Source organism: Oryzias latipes, chromosome 5 (genome assembly GCF_053564925.1).
Source record: "Oryzias latipes strain Hd-rR chromosome 5, Olatipes_Hd-rR_3.1".
NCBI classification, from domain to species: domain Eukaryota; kingdom Metazoa; phylum Chordata; class Actinopteri; order Beloniformes; family Adrianichthyidae; genus Oryzias; species Oryzias latipes.
Genome location: NC_136241.1, coordinates 35,905,001 through 35,923,786, shown reverse-complemented (window position 1 = coordinate 35,923,786; position 18,786 = coordinate 35,905,001). Strand labels below are relative to the sequence as shown.

The 18,786-nt window shown below is 48.3% G+C and overlaps 1 protein-coding gene across 13 annotated transcripts in view; it reads left to right on the top strand.

The window, feature by feature from the left end:
- Positions 1-18,786, top strand: part of dock3 (dedicator of cytokinesis 3) — a 120,994-nt gene that overhangs the window by 51,492 nt on the left and 50,716 nt on the right. For 12 of the 13 annotated variants that reach the window (XM_078947843.1, XM_078947842.1, XM_078947840.1 and 9 more), the window contains exons 4-6: positions 3,555-3,610; positions 5,562-5,658; positions 18,417-18,565. In XM_078947843.1, coding sequence (XP_078803969.1) covers positions 3,555-3,610; positions 5,562-5,658; positions 18,417-18,565 — 302 coding nt within the window. Of the gene's footprint in view, positions 1-3,554; positions 3,611-5,561; positions 5,659-10,717; positions 10,841-18,416; positions 18,566-18,786 lie in introns of those variants that run through there. The other variant, XM_078947841.1, reaches the window with a different exon arrangement.

The window sequence follows — 18,786 nt, the reverse complement described above, 5'->3', positions numbered from 1 at the left end:
GTAACTGACCATGGTATAAGCGGGTTAATGGCCGACGAAGTGTGCGGTTACTACTTTTTAACGCACTTCGCGGAAGCAACCATCCTCCGCGAGGCTTCCACGGCGTGCGTTAAAAAGTAATAACCGCACACTTCGTCGGCCATTAACCCTTACATATACAACTAGAAAAAACACAACAAATATATTTTGAAATAAAATTTCATAGTGTCGAAGCAAAGGCTGGTCCAGAGGAACCTCTATTCACCGCTGGGGGAGTCAGATCAGAACCAAAAATGCGACCAGGACCATGGAATTCATGACAGCTGACTCTGAGACGCAGACAGGAAGAAGAAAACTGAAAGGAGGGAAAATGTGGAGGCAGTCATTTTCTGGGCTGAAGCTGTTAGCTTTAAAAAGATGTCTATTGTTGAGGAATCAAACCCCAGAGAGAAAGAAGCCGTTCTGCTGCCATGTAATAACTGTTATTTTGTCCTTCACACCATCACATGTGTGAAGTGGTGGGGTCCACAGCTTCATGATGCTGGGGGGGCAGAGGAATCCGACAAGTGCCTTTTCTTCCAAACTGCTATGAAAGAAAAGAAAAGAGGTGTCTGTGCCGGGAAGAGAGGATGAAGTCTTCCAGGACAACGGTGGGACGTGACGGGCAGAGCAGAATGAAGCCAGGTGCCAAACAGGGAGGAGCTCCGGAGCTGCAGCAAAGACACAAAAGAGGCTCTATTTCCAAACGATTTCAGACTAAACCTGAAGGTACAACTTCCTGCCGAGCAGAAGACCGTTGTTCTTCTTTGTAGGTTTTCACACGTGGCACTCCTCTGAGAGGATGAGGAGGAGCAAAGTTCTGATGAAGGACCTCAACCACACTGTTTCATCTGATTGTTTCACAAAACGCATCGATTTACGGACTTGATCAGATCATCAGAGGTTCATCCTTCAGCAGAAGTGAAAGTCGGACCCGTGTGTCACACGGCTCTGACTTTGACATCAGCTCTGTTGCCTTCAGAGAGGTTTGGGATCAGCCTCTGTCTGGCACAGAGCGCAGAGTTCAGCCCACGGCCCGCAGAAACGTCCGACACCAGCGGCGCTCTTTTTAATGCCGACCAAAAGCACTTTATCAAATCCTTCCTGCACTGAAAGTGAAACCATCTTCAGACTCATAATCTGATGGAGCTTTGGTGACGATCAGCAGCTTAGTGAAAGCTGGAGTTCAGCAGAACAAGCTGCACGTTTAAACCCACAAAACTGTCAGACGTCTTTGGTGTTCATCCCACTTTCAGCTGGGAAGAAAAAACCACAGCATTCAAAAGGCTTCCTGTCTAAATCTTTCCTGACATGAAAAACAAAGAAAATGGATCAGAACCAGAAGTCGGACCTTTCGGAACCACTGTTCCACTGATTCTTTTGCTCTCTGAGCTGTGTTGATTCTGTTCCACTAAACAAATGAAACAGGACTTTAGCCTGAGATGGGAGGGTCCACCCACTGAGCCTCATCGTCATGGAAACATTTGCCTCTCTGGGCAGAGAAAACAGGTGTAGCTTCTCAGGTGGCTCTGCAGAGATGCTCAGATGTGATGATGTCAATCACGCCTTGATTCAGACTGTAGATGATGACGGGCCTCTGGGGCGGGTCAGCGGTGCCCCGCCGGGTTTGTTTCTGTGCAGATAGAGACTGCAGACATTTCCTCTGCAGGCTTCTCCTTCTTCCAGCTTCTGTCTGGTAAATTCGTCTCTTTGGCTTTCTGTTGCAATTATTTTTGTCCGCCTTCGTCTTTCTTTGTGAGCCGGCGCGTCGACACATCAGCGTAACGAGCAGCAGCACTCCTCTGCACGCTCAAACACTGACTGCCTAATTAGCTGCAACAAGGATGGCCATTTACAGGTCAGTGCATCCGAGCACCTCGGGCTCTGATCTGGTTCAAAGGTGCATGCGCACGTGCACGTGCACGTGTGCTCTTGAACTTTCAGATCTGCACCGTTGCTGTTATTAGAACAGAACTAAGTCAGCTGCAGTGCCTTGCTAAAGTATTCGGCCTCCTTGAACTTTTCAACCTTTTGCAAACATAAACATATAAAACTGTATTTTTTTGTGAAGAATCAACAACAAATGGGACAAAATCATGAAGTGGAATGACATTTATTGGACATCTCAAACTTGTGTAATAAATAAAAAAACTGACTGCGTCGACTGCATTGGCTGCGCTGACTGCATTGGCTGCACTGACTGCGCTGGCTGCGCTGACTGCATTGGCTGCGTTGGCTGCGTCGACTGCAATGGCTGCACTGACTGCGTCGACTGCATTGGCTGCGCTGACTGCGTTGGCTGCGTCGACTGCATTGGCTGCGCTGACTGCATTGGCTGCACTGACTGCATTGACTGCGCTAACTGCATTGGCTGCATTGGCTGCGCTGACTGCAGACCCAGTCACAGTCAGGCCTTCCAGGGTGGACAGCAGCTTGGAGGCCATACTCTGCCCCTGAATAATTCAGTTTTTCTGCCTGCTTTCCAAAAAGGAAGTGGCTCCATCCGTCTCAGAGGCTGCTGGCTCGTGTCCATGAAAACAAATCCTTTCATATGAAGCATAAAAAACACATTCAGTTTAGATACAGAAATATTTGAGCAGCTTTGATATCAACCGATCAAGAAATGAAGGGATCTGGTTCTAGGAGCATTGAAGGTCGAGGAACTGCTTCATGAAACCATTGTGGACACCTGTGGTCTGTTTGTGCCGCTGTGAGGACAGACTGTGTGTGCTAACTTTAAAACCTGTACCTGTCTGCATGTGCTGAGGTAGATCAGTTTAATCTCCGAACTGCTGAAATACTTCTAAACACATAGAATGTGGTTTACTCTGTCTGGTACCATCCATCTGATCTAAATATTTGATTCTAGTTAGAAATGTGTCCCCCCCCACACACAGATTTTATTACAGTTAAACTTTCATTGGGTTCCAGGAAGCTGCAGCTCTGCTCCAAATATTGGATCACTTGTGAATTTTTGACTCATTTCTCTGTTAAATTTATGAATATCATTTTCAACAAAATCAGTTAGAAAAGGAAACATTATTTCCAACAATAACTGATGGCAAAGACATGTCAACTTTGATCATAAATACACACACACACATGCACAGATGAAGCATTATCATCTGTTCATTTATGTAACATCTCCAGCTCACATTATTGCAGTGAGAAAAAATTCATGTTTGAAAAATTCACTTGTATGAAATAGAGATGAGTTTTTATAAAGCACGAAAAAAAATAAAGAAAGAGAAAGTAAAAAAAGATGGATGGATGATAGATCAGAGCAGGTCCGTCTGCCTTTGAGCAGAACTCTTCTGGTTCTGGTTTCAGAACATGGCTTAAACATGTTGCTGGTCCTTTACTCTGAAATAAGTGGGTTGGAAAATTTCTTCAGTCGAGTCGAGTCCAGTGTTCAGAAACAGCCGTGCTGGTGGTTCTATGCAGATGACGCCTGGTTGTGGTGCAGAGAACGTCTTCATCAGCAAAAAGGACCAGAAGATTCATTTTCACTAACTTTGCTCTCGTTCCCTCTCCAGGGAATTTTTCCTGCAGCTTACATTCACCTGAAGAAGGCGACTGTGACCAACCGAGGGTGAGTTTGGACACCTGGGGGAGGTGGTGGTGGTGGGTGCACTCAAAAAAATAACTCATTGGATGAACTCAATTTAATTGTGGGCAGGATTTCCATCCAATAAATATGAGTAACCCCACCTCAAAGAAAATTCTTCCATGTAACGAAATATAATCGAGTTAGTCGAACTCAATTTTATCAAGAAAGGCAAAGGAAAAAAAATCATGCGACAGAGGTCTAAAGCCAGATTCGAAGTCAGAGCCTCTGTATTATAAACCCGCCAACTAAGCCGCTGAGCTAACACTCCAGTGATGAAATGAGGCTGCCGGTATGAACAAATAGATTCATCATTTCCATAAATGAGGCTCTTCGTGTATCATCTTATTGGGAGAAGCCGAGTTGAAACGATTTCATGCCACAGTTTCGTTTTTTACGTGGAAAAAACGAACTAAAGTTTTCACTTTTGAAAAGTCGAAGGATTTGAAGGACTAATAGTCATACCAGGCATTACATTAGATGAAGGAGTTGAACATTTTAATAGTTCAATGGTTAAAATAGGTGAAAAATTGTAGCCGTGAGACGGCAAAAAGCATAAAGAGAAACAGGAAAACAGCATTCATCAGCATGCCCCTTACTTGAACTCAATTATTTTGGATTACTGGAGTTATGGGTGAAACTATTAATACATTTTGTGTTGGGTCAATTAAATGTAGATAAATTCTTTTAAAATAAATATTTTTAAATAAAACAAACAGAATTTTATTGTGTTACATGAAAGAGGGACTTGAATCATTTTTTTGAGTGTGGGTGGTGGTGGGGGGGTTCACAGGACAATGTGGTTCCAGTTTGCATCTCCTGAACAGAACCGTGATGAAGGAGAACCAATGATAAAAGGGTTGGAAAAACGTCTTCATGTTTTAATCCGTTTGTGGTGGGAATCCTGGACCTGAAGACCGGTCTGTGGAACTGTAGGGCGCAGAACCAACGGCCCACTAACTCAGCTACAGGGGGGAAGGAACCATGCAGTACGTTTGGGTTCTGGTCCCAAATGCAGAAGATGGTGTCAGGAAGGCCAACCAACCAATCATGAATTCTGGTTGTCCGGGTCTCACGACTCATCGCGTTCTGTTGTCTTCTCTAAAGTTCTTGCTCTCTTATTGGCTGAAGTGTGAAGAAGTTCTCCTTTTCCCACCTCCACCCGGGTTCTTTTGGGTTTTTGGGTTTTAAGACATGGACTTTAAAGCTGTAGAAGCTACAACCAAACGCGGAAGCAGAACCTGGTGGAACACAAACCTGCTGAAAGCAGCAGAACTCTGGTTGAATAAAGTCATTCAAACTAGAACAGGCGGGGGCCACTGCAGCCATGGGGGGGGGTGGACTGGAGGTAAACTTCAGAACAGGGGAGCAGCAGACACAACAGCATCAAACTGCTGAGTCATAGTTAGAAACCAAACTTCCAAAACTGGGTTTATGATTCATAAAGGAACCTTTTTGCTGCTAATATTTTGAACAAAGAGTAGAACATCCGTATTTGGACAGAAAATGGTGGTTCTGTCATCTGGGATCTTTATATCAGAACAGCAACAGATTTTGTAAGTTAAGATAAGGACGGGTCCGGAAGGAAATCCCCTCAAACTGGTTTCATTGTGTTCCATCATTTCCTATTAGCGGTAAACTCTTTAAAACCTATTTGGTTAAAATGAAATTCTGGATTCCATCCTGGTTCTGTTTGCTCATCAAAGGCAGAAAAAGGAACCTTAAGGAACGTTTCAAAGCTTTGGAACAGCAGAGTTGGGTTCAGTTCTGTTCAGAGTGAGTGTATGTGGGTGTGTGTCTCTGTGATGGACCCGTCTGCTTTGAACCTGGTCCTCCCTTGACAGTGGCGGGGATAGGCTCCAGCAGCCCTGTGACCCTGAATGGGCCATAGCGGGTTAAAAATCCCAATTTGATTCTGGTTCCTTTCCCTGTTCAGGCCCAACGAGACGGCCGTCCCTCTGGAGGACCCCATCGTGACGGAGGTGACCTCCACCCTTCAGGAATGGGCTCTGCTGTGGAAGCAGCTGTATGTGGTGAGCAGCTTCTGCACGCAGGAAGAAAGAGAAACTGCAGAGGAGAGGTTACAGGCTGGTTCTGGAATGATCCAGACCACGACTTACTGCCATTAGGTTCTAGCTGCTGGACCGGCAGGTGAGTTGGAGTCCAAAGGCCTGAGAAGAAACAGCAGCAGAAGAAGAAACTGCAAACTCATGACCCACTCAGGGAGAGTCAGCCGTTGGTTCTGTGCTGACGCTGGTCCTTCATCTGGTTCTGATTCTCCAACCTTTTTCCACATGGTAGCTTTTGTGAGTGTGTGCGTGTGCGTGGGGGGGGGGGGGGGGGGGGGTCAAGCCGGCCTGTTCACACGCAAACTTAACAACAGGAGAGACCTGCACTGAGATGTTCAGAGGAGAAAACCGGAACCAATGAGTGGACTCTCTGTGGGCCGGAGAGGCAGAAGGTTCTCCCGTCCTCCTGCTGGGCTGTGGTTGAGGTTCCCCATCTGTGGGGGTGGAACCTCCGGTCTGGGGGGAGGCTGTTCCGGTTCTTCCGTCTGAAGCCGTCGTGGTTCTTCGGTCCGGACTCTGAGGGCTGCCGTCTTCCTCCTGGTCCTGTTGCATGGTTGCCATCGGCAGCTTTTGTCGTCGCTGCAGACGAGTTTCCGGCGCTGCTTCATCGCCGCTGTGAGCCTGGAACACGTGTTCTGGGGGGAGGGGGGTGTAAAAGCGTTTGAACATGATGTGGATCAGAACCGAGAGGATGGCGTGATTGGAAGGAACGGGGGCCAAAGGCAGATCAGTCTGATGTTTGCGCGTCAAAATGCGGCGCCGGGTCGATGTGTTCTGATGAAACGAGGAGGCCCGGTCCTCATGAAAGGCGTGAGGATGATGATGGTGGGATGAAGAATGTTCCGAAAACACACAGCTTTTCTGCATAAATGAGGTCATTTTGACAATGCTGCCCTACTTTCTGAGGGTTTTCCTTTTCTCTGTGTTTCCCTTTCCATCATTTGTTTGTTTTTGTGCATGAGTGAATCCAGCAGCATCAGCTGCTGCTGGATTCACTCACACAGGATCACACAGGATCCTGTGTGATCCTGTGTGATCCTGTGTGAGGGATCTGTGAACCTCAGCACGAGGCGAAAACCTTTCAGCGTTCGTCCAAGAGGACAACAGTGGCGCCGTTCGGGAACGATGTAACACAAACCTGAGCTGGGACAGATTTCATGCTGATCGGTCAGATTGTGTCAGTTTTTGTGTGTTTTGGGTCACAGAGGTGTATGCAGAGAAAATTCTGCTTTTCTTTTGACTTTTTCCTCTCATCTGGTCTGAGAAACTCTGGCTTCAGCCTGATCCTGGTGAATCCTGAATGGTTCAGACCTCAGGCGTCTGAAAACCTTTCTGTCAGCACAGAGACGCAGGTTTTTTCCCATCATGCCTCAGATTATATCTGTCCTCTTGGTGACCCACGGTCCTCTTGGCCAACGACTCGGCTGCTTCCCGCCAGCATCAGCCCTCGGTCAGGATCATATCTGAGGCTCGCCGGCCTTTAGCTGTCGGAGAACATCAGCGGTTTGGGTCCAGCTTTTCCCTTCCGTTAGTCCTGTTCATCTGACTGTAACAGCAGCTGGACTCTAGACGGGACTAATTAGGACTTGTGGGTGTGGCTGCAGGCGCCTACATCGCCTCCGTTTGCGTCTTTGCAGCTGTTGTTGGGGGTTGAAATGTTGACACTCGCTAGCTTCAGCCTGTAGAGAAACATGCAGCCTCTGTGGCTGAAGCATTTCTACAAGACGTCCTGGAAGGTTGTTGGTTCAACGCCTGCTTGATGAACAGGACCTGGCCTTAAATGACCTCAGATGAAGAACCAGAGAAGGAGTTTGTTTCACTTTTAGAACCTGATGGGTCAGAATCAGTAAGACGTGTGGATAATGCTACAGCGTCCAGCTGGTATCACACTGACACGGGACTCAAACCCCAGGATTTGGAGAGTTCCGTGTGAGTTTTGTGCTCAGATTGAGAAGAAATCTTTGAACAGAGCTGTCTGCCATTTCCAGATGAGAGTTCCCTCTCATGAAGTGAAACCATCTGAGAGCTAAAAGGCTCAGACTGCAAACGTTCTCAGGAAGAGAAAAGAGAACATTCTAACTTCACAAAACTCCAAAGAACGTGTCTGAGGGTCCGGATCAGGAAGAACGCGCTGACCTCAGCATCTGTGAGAACCTGTCTGAACAGACGTTTGACCATCGCAGTGAGACGAAGCTGCTGTATCCGTGTCATGAGAACCTGACGGAACCTGACAGAACCTGACGGAACCTGACGGAACCTGATGGAACCTGACAGAACCTGACAGAACCTGATGGAACCTGATGGAACCTGACAGAACCTGACAGAACCTGATGGAACCTGACGGAACCTGATGGAACCTGAAGAACCTGACAGAACCTGACGGAACCTGACGGAACATGCAGGATGACACTGATGCATTGTAATCCTGCGTGTTCTTCCGTGTCCTTGCATGTTCTGTGTTCTTCCATGTTCTTCCGTGTTCTTGCGTGTTCTTCCATGTATCTGCATGTTCTTGCGTGTTCTTCCATGTTCCTGCATGTTCTTGCGTTTTCTTCCATGTTCTTGCGTTTTCTTCCGTGTTCTTGCATGTTCTTGCGTTTTCTTCCATGTTCTTGCGTTTTCTTCCATGTTCCTGCATGTTCTTGCGTTTTCTTCCATGTTCTTGCGTGTTCTTCCATGTATCTGCATGTTCTTCCGTGTTCTTCCATGTATCTGCATGTTCTTGCGTTTTCTTCCATGTTCTTGCGTTTTCTTCCATGCTCTTGCGTTTTCTTCCATGTTCCTGCATGTTCTTGCGTTTTCTTCCATGTTCTTGCGTGTTCTTCCATGTATCTGCATGTTCTTCCGTGTTCTTGCGTGTTCTTCCATGTATCTGCATGTTCTTGCGTTTTCTTCCATGTTCTTGCGTTTTCTTCCATGTTCCTGCATGTTCTTGCGTTTTCTTCCATGCTCTTGCGTTTTCTTCCGTGTTCCTGCATGTTCTTGCGTTTTCTTCCATGTTCTTGCGTTTTCTTCAATGTTCTTGCGTTTTCTTTTATGTTCTTGCGTTTTCTTCCATGTTGTTGCGTTTTCTTCCATGTTCTTGCGTTTTCTTCCATGTTCTTGCGTTTTCTTCCGTGTTCCTGCATGTTCTTGCGTTTTCTTCCATGTTCTTGCGTTTTCTTCCATGTTGTTGCGTTTTCTTCCATGTTCTTGCGTTTTCTTCCGTGTTCCTGCATGTTCTTGCGTTTTCTTCCATGTTCTTGCGTTTTCTTCAATGTTCTTGCGTTTTCTTTTATGTTCTTGCGTTTTCTTCCGTGTTCTTGCATGTTCTTGCGTTTTCTTCCATGTTCTTGCGTTTTCTTCCATGTTCCTGCATGTTCTTGCGTTTTCTTCCATGCTCTTGCGTTTTCTTCCGTGTTCCTGCATGTTCTTGCGTTTTCTTCCATGTTCTTGCGTTTTCTTCAATGTTCTTGCGTTTTCTTTTATGTTCTTGCGTTTTCTTCCATGTTGTTGCGTTTTCTTCCATGTTCTTGCGTTTTCTTCCATGTTCTTGCGTTTTCTTCCGTGTTCCTGCATGTTCTTGCGTTTTCTTCCATGTTCTTGCGTTTTCTTCCATGTTGTTGCGTTTTCTTCCATGTTCTTGCGTTTTCTTCCGTGTTCCTGCATGTTCTTGCGTTTTCTTCCATGTTCTTGCGTTTTCTTCAATGTTCTTGCGTTTTCTTTTATGTTCTTGCGTTTTCTTCCGTGTTCTTGCATGTTCTTGCGTTTTCTTCCATGCTCTTGCGTTTTCTTCCATGTTCTTGCGTTTTCTTCCGTGTTCTTGCATGTTCTTGCGTTTTCTTCCATGTTCTTGCGTTTTCTTCCATGTTCTTGCGTTTTCTTCCGTGTTCCGGTATTTTCCTCTTAGATGTAGCAACCAGGACTCTTGGGTCTCTATGATCTGACCCGTTCAGTGTCTGACGTTCTTCAAATGTTGTTTTCCTTTCAGACGTGTTTCTGAAACTCTGGTTTGGTCAGAGCTGTTTGCTTCTGACATCAGAAACCGCCTTTCTGTTTTAGGTTAAAGGACAGCAACATTACCCACAATCCTCAGCATCTGATGGTCGACCTTTTCCAGCATTTCCTGTTTGTTAAAAGCGTTCCTTCACGCCGTATGACAACAAAACATCAACACAATTGGCAGGAATAGTCCCATTCTGATCAGTTCATGTAATCGGGTCAGAACCTCTGATCTGAAGCTCTAGCGGCTGCTCTTCCTGTGGTCTTTGGTGTAAAAATAAGGCTTTGAAGCTTCTGTCTGCTGGCGGTCTGCGCCGCCGCCGCAGACGGACCCATCTGTCCTGCAGGGTTTCACGCTTTGACTGACAGCTCTGTTCTGCAGAGCTAACAGTTTGCTTCCTCTGGTTCTGGCCGTTGGGTCACATCTTGGTGTCCGCTGTCGCTCCAAATGACTGCGATGTGCGAGGAGACGTGGCGGTGAGTGGGAGGCGCTGGAGACTTCTGCAGCTCGCCGCCGCTTTGGCTTCTGCCGCGCAGAACTTTCTGGGTCTTTTCAAACAAACTTTGAAATCTGAACTCACAAGGCTTGCGTCTCTTCAGACGTTTTCGGGGTGGTGGTGGTGGTGGGGGGGTATCACATCTTCTACTTGTTTGAAGATGACAGATCGCTGGCGTGTTTGTGCAGCAACAACAGGAAGCACGTGTGACTGCCATGTTTTCACGGCGTTTCACATGAAGGAGCGTCTCAGGAACCAAACAGATTCCACATTCATGTGTTTTCTGCTCCCAGAATCTGAGTCTGTCAGGGAAGCCGACATCTGGGCAGACGTGGTCGTCCTGCCGCTGGTCGGTCGAAGCAGGAATCAGCCATTTCCCTGCTAAACTCACCGTTTCTTCACAAACCAGCTGTTGGGATTGTCGGGGGGGGGGCCTTAGACTAGCAGACGGCTGCAAACAGAGCAGGAAGAAGTGGTGTGTCATCGACCTTCTGTCCTTGTCAATGATGCTGTGGGGGTGGGTGTAAGGTGGGGGCGGGACAGGAAGGGGGTGACCAAAGATGGAGGTGGCGAGCAGGTCAGAGGAGGAAGCTGCACAAGCAGGCAGACTGAGCGCGCTCAGACTGTCATGTCCTCCGGTCGCCGCTTTGGATCGGCCCATTCCTCAGGTGAGCAGAACCCGCTCAGAGGTGGGGGGGGGGGGGGTCTGCCTGTCCCTCCATCTCACCTGTAAGACTCTAATGCTGACATGCGGTTCTGTGTTGGTGTGTCTATATGTGTGTCAGTTCAACAGAATTCAATATTTGTATGTTTTTGTGTATTTCTCTGTGTGTGTGTGCATCAGTGTGTGTGTGTGGGGGGGGGGGGGGGGTCATCTGTGTGCACGTCTTTACTGCTTCCATAGGTTTCAGTAAATGCAGTGTCCTAAACTGGCAGTGGTGACTCAGCCATGGTTGCCATGGTAACGGGGAGGGGGGGGGGGGTTCTGTCCGTTGGCGTCTGTGTTTGTCCACAGCAGAGCTGCAGGCGGACGCGTGGTGCAGCGTCTTCCTGCTTCCTTTAAAGCGACTTCACGTGTGAGGAGACTTGAACCATCCGGATTTAAACGAAGCTCCATGTGTTCCTCAGTAAAACCTGCTGAATGTGCCCCCCCTCCCCCGAGCTGTGGTAAAGGTGTTATCTGCCCCCCCCCCCTCAGCCACACCCTGGTTGGTGGGCGGAGCCTTCGTTTCGTTTCACTGCAGGTCTCTGGATGTTTCAGGGTTCCTAATGGCAGGCAGACAGCACTGCAAGCGGCCATGGTGCAGAGTGGTCAACCTGCAGGTTCAACTCGTGCTCTAGTTTTCCTTGTGTGGACGTGTCCTTAAGCAAGGCACAGGTGGTCCAGCTGCAGGTTGTATCGCAGCTCTGTGACGCGTGGATCTGTGTTGGTGTGAGCAGTGAAACGGCTCCGTGTTTTGATTTTAAAGCTTCAGTGAAACGATAAAAAATCCTCCTGTGAGGTGACGAGTCATGGCGTCTCTACATCTGTCTTGAAGGTTTCACCGCTCATCCAAGTGGCTCCATGTCCTCCTCTGGGTTCTTGCAGAGGGTCTCCAAGGCGGTCAGGACCTCCTGCAGAACCATGCGTCTCTGCTGGGGAACGGCTGAGAGGAAAAGGAGATTCTGGTTCTGATGTTCTCCGCCTGAAGTCTTAGAACAGCAGTTTGAACATCAGAACCAAACAAAGACTCAAAGATCTGTTAGAAAACGTTCTTACGTAGGTTTCAGGTGAGGCTGCGATCTGGCTGCACCATAACAGCTGAGGCTCCAGGGCAGAGTCTCCTGCGGTTTGTGTCGCAGCTTCTCTTTTCTGGAAGGCAGCAGCCGTTCTGACAGGCGAGAAGATGAGGCAGGACGTTTGCTAGTGGATCAGGGGCGTCAGGAGGGTCCCCTCTGATTTGGGGGGCTCACGGCCTGTTAGGAGGCTTTGAGAGGGACTATCAAAGAATTCAGATGAACAGCTGATGTTAACCTCCATCGCTGCAGACGCAGTTTGAGAAAAGAGTCGACTTCAAAGCTGCTGAGTCAGCAATCAACCGATCATTTAGGTAATCATCTATAAAAATAAAATGTATTCTTTAGAATTGTACCTGTTTTTACTCATTTTAGCACCTTTAAGCTCACAGTACTGTTTGCAGCTGCACGGTGGCGCAGTGGTTAGCGCTCTTGCCTCACAGCAAGAAGGCCCCTGGGTCAAGACCCGGCCGGGGGGGCTGAACCAGAACACCAACCTTTCCGTGTGGATAAATGTTGGCATGTTCCCCCCGTGCATGCCTGGGTTTTCTCTGGCTTCCTCCAAAAACATGCTTCATAGGTTCACTGGTTACTCTGAATTGTCCCTAGGTGTGCATGTGAGTGTGCATGTGACCCTGAGACAGACTGCTGACCTGTCCAGGATGCCCCCTGCCTTTGCCCACAAGTGGGCAGGATAGGCTCCAGCATCCCCGTGAGCCTGAAAGGGACAGAACGGTTCAGAAGGTGAATGACTGTTGCTCTCTAACACACGCTGGCCTAACCCATTGACTGTTAATAAGAACTGGACTGAGTGGCCCCGCCCCCTGGTGTTCCCATAGACGTCAGGCGTCAGTCATTCCGTTGGTCAGAAGAATTGTTCCCCCTCACCTCATAATAGGGTGAGGGGGTGGGGGGCTTAGCCTGCGATGGGCCTTGGGGGGGGGGGGGTTTACTAGGCAGTGGCCCCCCTCCTATGGTTGCCGTATGGAGTGGGCCCCCCCTCTTTCGGTTTTATTTGCACCTTAGACATGTAGGGCCCTTGGTAGGGGGGGTGCTTGGACAACACTGCCAGCAAGCACCAGATGTCCTCCTAGCACCCTACCCGCCAATTTTAACCGCACCTTCGACATTTAGGGCCCCTTGGTGGGGAGGGTGAGGGGACGTCACTGTAAGTAATCAGGAGATGTCCCCTCAGTGCCCTACCCGCCAATTTTAACTGCACCCCCCTTAGCACACACACCCCTCCCCCCTCAATATATACATTCCAACATAAACACACACACATGCACACACACACCCTCTCAAACACACATACACGCACACACATTTTGCAAGGAAGGTGGGACCTGGGTCCATCTGTCCCCTGCCTCTTCCCCGGTGGGGGGTACGGGCCCCTTTGCAACGGCGGCTGTGTCCCCGGGGTGCCGGCTTCCTGGGCCCGGCGGTGCTCTCTCCGCGCGGCGGGGGGGGTTCACATTACATCTGAGCCGGGAGTGTTCGTGTCCCTGGGGGGTGGGTTCTGGTCCTTGCTCCTGAGCGCTGGGCCCCGCCAAATTTCCAACTGTGGCCGAGCCTGGTCGGGCCATATTCACAACACCCCTTGTGGGCCCTCTTTTTTCCCCGGGGTTCCCCCCTCTTGGGCGGGGGCGGCGGGCCCCTGCCTCGCTCCTCCCTGGACCAACCGTGGGCCGGGCGGATGGCTGCCTGGAGTGCGGAGCGGGTCTCCCTTGGGGGGTCCTGGCTCGTACCTGGGGTTGGGGCGGGGGGATGCCCGGAACTCCTGGGTGGTGGTGGGGTGCTCGTCTGGGGCTGTGGGCGTCCTTCTCCGGTGGGGCCCTGCGTTGGGTTCTCCCGGCGCGGCGGGGGGGCTGCTCTCCTGGTTGGGCTGGGGCGGCGCTCTCTCTCCCTCCGTGCCTCCCTGCTCTCTGGCTCTGGGGGCCTTGCGGCGGTCCTGCTGGCCCTGGCCTGGGTGGCGGGCTTGGTCGCCCGGGCGGCGGTTGTTCCCTGCCGGTTCCCGTGTGGCGTTGGGGGGATTCCGGCCGCCGCTGCTGCTGCGGTGGGGGTCTTGGGGTGGGGATGGCTGGGCACTCTCCCTCCTTCTTTCCACGTTCCACCATCCATTTTAGAAGAACATAAACACTCACCTGAGCACTGGTGTTAGCTCAACAGACTGAATGACTGAAATATTTCACACTAGTTGGTTTTAAGGCATAAGTATGCGTGTGTGAACACTATCTGTTTTGTGTACATGTCGACGTGTGGACATTTTTTGCAGCTAGCAGGTGTGTTTATAACATTTGAGTGTGTGTGTGGACAGGCTCCGCCCTTATTGTACTACATTTGAACCTTACTATAATGATTAACAACCAGTAAACTTGTTGCTTTATGCTGCTTCATGGTCTTATCCCCCTTCCCCTCCTATTATCACCCCCTACCCCCCCCTCTCTCTAGCGTCCCTCTCTCTTCTTCCCCTCTTTCCTTTTCCGTCCGGTCCAACACCAAAGATTTTCAGACATGATTGAAATTAATAAAGTTTGGCCTCAATTACAAAAGGGGTTTATTCAGACATACCTCTGGTTTGTTAGAAGATTAATAACCCCTCTTGTTAAAGCAAAATATGTCCAACACAAGAGGCCCTCAGCTCTCATCTGACTGCCCAGCTGTTGGACAGGACAAGTTAAAAAAAAAAAAAAAAAAAAAGAATTGTTCTGGCTCTGATACTTTTTTCATTTACCTGCAACAGAAACCTGCATTTCCATAGGTGTAGGGGGGTGGGGTGAGGTGGGGGGTGGATGCTGAGCCCCCCACCCGGACAAGCTGGTCCGTCTGTTTGGGTCTCCTGCATCCAATCGTGAAAGAACATGAAGGTCAAACCTGCTGAAGGAGACAGACAGATGTCCCACCAAAGCATCCTGTTACTTTTCCAAATTTCTTGAAGTGCAGATGGAGGAAGGCTGCCACCCAGCAGGAATTTGAGCCAGTTTGTAGATCTGAACTGCTTAAGAGATACATCCGCTTTGATCCAACGGAGGATTTTTATGTTGACATGAATCTGTGCCGCTCAGCAGCCGATCGCCGTCTTCACCGCGACCATCCGGACTGCAGCAGATGAACGGTTCCAAACCCTTGAAACTGTTGAGCAACAGTCACTGAGGCCTCCTGCAGACCTCTGCAGCGTTTTCCCGCCTTCCTTAAGGCTTGCAGTCGTAAACTGCCACACAACCACACTGATGGTGGCGCTGCTGCCTCACACGGCGCCAAAATGTAACCATCAGGTGCCACCAGGGGTTCAGCGGCTTAAAATGTCACAGATGACAATTTAAAAAACAATTTAAAAGTTTAATTTATCTTTTTTTGGTCTTTAGACTTCAGTTCTTTTGCTGAAAGCAGTGGCGGTTTTTGATATGGGCCACATGTGGGCGGTCGCCCAGGGCGGCACTTAATAGAGGGCGGCATTTGCCGAGCCCGATATAGCCCGACTATATTCAAAGAGGCTACTATATTCATAGAGGAAACAGTGAGCTTTTAATTTGAAATTGCTTCAGCTGCCGACACTTAACACTTTTATCTTGACACATCAGACTCTTAAGAATGTCTTCATCCTGTTTCCCCTTCACACTTACGGTGCAAAAAAAAAAAAAAAAAAAAAAAAATGAAATAACTCAGAGTAAAACAACGTAAAACAGGCACATGAAAAGGAATTAGGCAGAACAATCATCCGTGCTCAACCCAATTTTGACAAAAGCAGGCAATGGAGATTATTTCCCACAATTCTTTGCTCCGACACAGCAGACCCGATGCGCACGTGACCACCGCCCTCTGCTGCAAGACACTTGCGGCCACACCTCTTTGCGGTAGTTTTTGGAACATAAGTAAAAAAACTCGAGAGGGGAGCGCAACTCGCCGGTGGCTGGCTGAATCACACTAACAGGTGATTGGGAGTCTTTTTCTATCTGACTATCAACTCTGGGCCGCAGCTGCGCCTCCCGTCATAGAGACGGAGCCGCGTGTGAGAGGGAAGGGGAAGGGGGGGGAGGGGTTGTTACGGGGGGAGAAGGGAGGAAGCACCCAGGCGCAGAGAGCGAGAGGAGGCAGGAGGTTGCAGGGGAACGGGGGCTTTAATAAACAAAACTAAGGACACAAAACCACTTCAGACGGCAGGCTAAAACACTAAACACTCGAAACGGGGAGAGCAGACTAACATACTATGGACCAGCCCAGGAGGAAGGGAATGACAAGACTTAATACATACAGACAACCGAGACACAGGTGAACACAATCAGGAAGGATGGGGAACCAAAGTAAAACTCACAACAAAAACGAAACAGGAAACCCTACAAAATAAAACAGGAAGTTAAACTCAAAACATGCCAGAACAAAAAGGAAACAAACCACAGGGGCAAAGAAACAGAAACCGTAACAGGGGTGCTGGGCGCAGACCATTTTTTATGGATTGAGTTTTTTTGGAGGATTTCTGCTGTTGGTGTTGCACAAATTTAGAGAAATGCCAAATATTTTTGGAGTAATCCCACTGTTGAATTCTATGATTTAGTCTTTAATGTTTTATAAGACATAAAATCACAATAAGTTTTTTCTTTTTAGATGTAATCCCTCTGATATGTTTCACAAAGACACACACAGGACGTCACACATTAAGAAATTATTGCTAAAAATGAAGCAGAAGTCCAGCTCTAAAAAAAAATGATCTAAAAAATGATGAAAGAGCAAAAAAAAAAACGGAAATATTTGATTTGTAATTTCTTATTAATATTTCCAGGCTTTCTTTGTTTTGTCCTGCAGCATGTTCATATTTGTATAATTTTGACAGAATATATTTCTATGGAGAACAAAATATTACAAGTTATTTAGGGTTTATGTTTTTAACTTAGGCCCCCTGTGTGACTGAGTTTGACCCCCCTGTAATACGAGTCTAGAAAATTCATGCATTTTTTGTATAAAATGGCTAAATAGAAGATAGGGAACACAACAGGATGTTGTCAAATTTTGTATGTGTGCGGGGGGGGACCTGTGGGGTTGCTCGCCCAGGGAGTAAGTTAGTGTAGAACCGCCACTGGCTGAAAGTCAGTTTAGTTCCATTTTATTTCTAGAGCCCAATATTCACATCAACTCCACGGGCTTCATGCTGGTAGTTATGGAATAAACAGGAATTATAAAGAACATAAAGTCATAGAATTCAACAGGTCTGGACTGGACTGGACTGGACATCTCTGCCATTAGACGCTCCTTCTTTGTAAGGAAAACCTCCTAAAAAAGCAGAAACCTCAGGGGGGTCCACATGAAGGAGGGATCCAGAACTCTTAGAGAGAATTAACTTATCTAAATCTACAACTACATGTTTAAGTCAGTGGAAAGTCACACGTGTTGTTTATTGTGTCTTTAGTTACTTCAGTACTTTATCGATGAGAACACGGATCATGAAGTTTGGATTTTGGGGTTCTGGTTGGACCACTTCATCTCAAAGATCTAAACTTTTCCAGAACCGGCTCTGTGGTTCCAGAGCTCATGAATGTTCGGTGACAGTTGCTTCTGTGTTCCAGCTGAAGCAGAACTTTCAGGTGTGTTCGTGAAGGAGGACTGCTGATGGACCAGCAGGTTCCGTCCAGGTTCTCCTCCTTCCACAGCATGCCATAGAAGACTCATTAAAACAAGCTCCGCCTCCATTGTAGCGGCTCTAACAGGCTGGTGAGAAGGGCTGAGGGGAGTGGTCTGGGGCGGTCCATGACCCTTATGTGGTCCTCTGTTCTGCTCCTGGAAGGTAAACCTGCAGGTGAGAAGTGCAGAGGTCGATCACAGCGGCTTTGATTAGAGGCAGGAACAGCAGGAGGGTTTCCCTAGAGGAGAACCTCAAGAACCTCATGATGGTGTTTCAACAGTTTTCCCTGTTCTGTCCGTCAATCAGCCCATCACTGAGGGGATTGAAGACTAGGCCGCTCCATCCCAACCAGAGTGTTCACATTCAATGTACTAGTTATATTAAAAGGTGACATGATGGTTTTGGAAGCGCCTCCTCTAAAGGACCAGGTCTGAGTCCCGCAGACCTGGTCCTTCATTAGGAGGACGTCCTGAAAAGATCACAGCAGCTTCACGTTAGACGCATCTAAAGTGGAGGAAAGAAGAACAGGAGGAATCTGTCTGTGTTTTCCAAATAACAACAGGAAGTGTTGCTGGAAACAAAACATAGAGGAGAGAGGATCATGGTTTGGGCTGCGATGTGACTTCAGTCTGAAGCTTTGGAATTTCTGATAAACTCAATACTAAGATTAGGAATTTATTGACTTTAATGTCCAAAAACAACTTTGTATGCATTCATTTTTTATGTTTTACTTCTGAAACGTTTTCTCTGAAAAGGTTTCTTTTCTTTTTCAAACAAAGCTGAGGACTTTTGTCCTGACTGACTGGCCTCGTCACGGCAGACGGATGAACATCTCCTCTTTTTTTCTTCTGCAGAAACACAAGGTGGATCTGTTCTACAAGGTTCGCCACGTGATGCTGGAGCTGATGGACCTGCGGCGGCAGCTGCTGTCAGGTCACCTGACGCAGGACCAGAGCCGAGACGTGAAGAGGCACATCACCGTCCGGCTGGACTGGGGCAACGAGTGAGAAGACCTGACGGCACAAAGTCACCGCAGGAAACACGACTCCTCGCCATCTGCTGCTGATGGTGTTAGTGAGGCTGAGGGCAGACAGAAAAGGATGTGAGGATGTGGTTGACCGCACTTTAGAAAGCGGCAGAGGGTTCTGCTCCTCTGACGGCACAGAGGATGGTTGAAGGTTTGGATGGACACCACTGATAGAAGCAGAGAAGATCTGCCCTTAG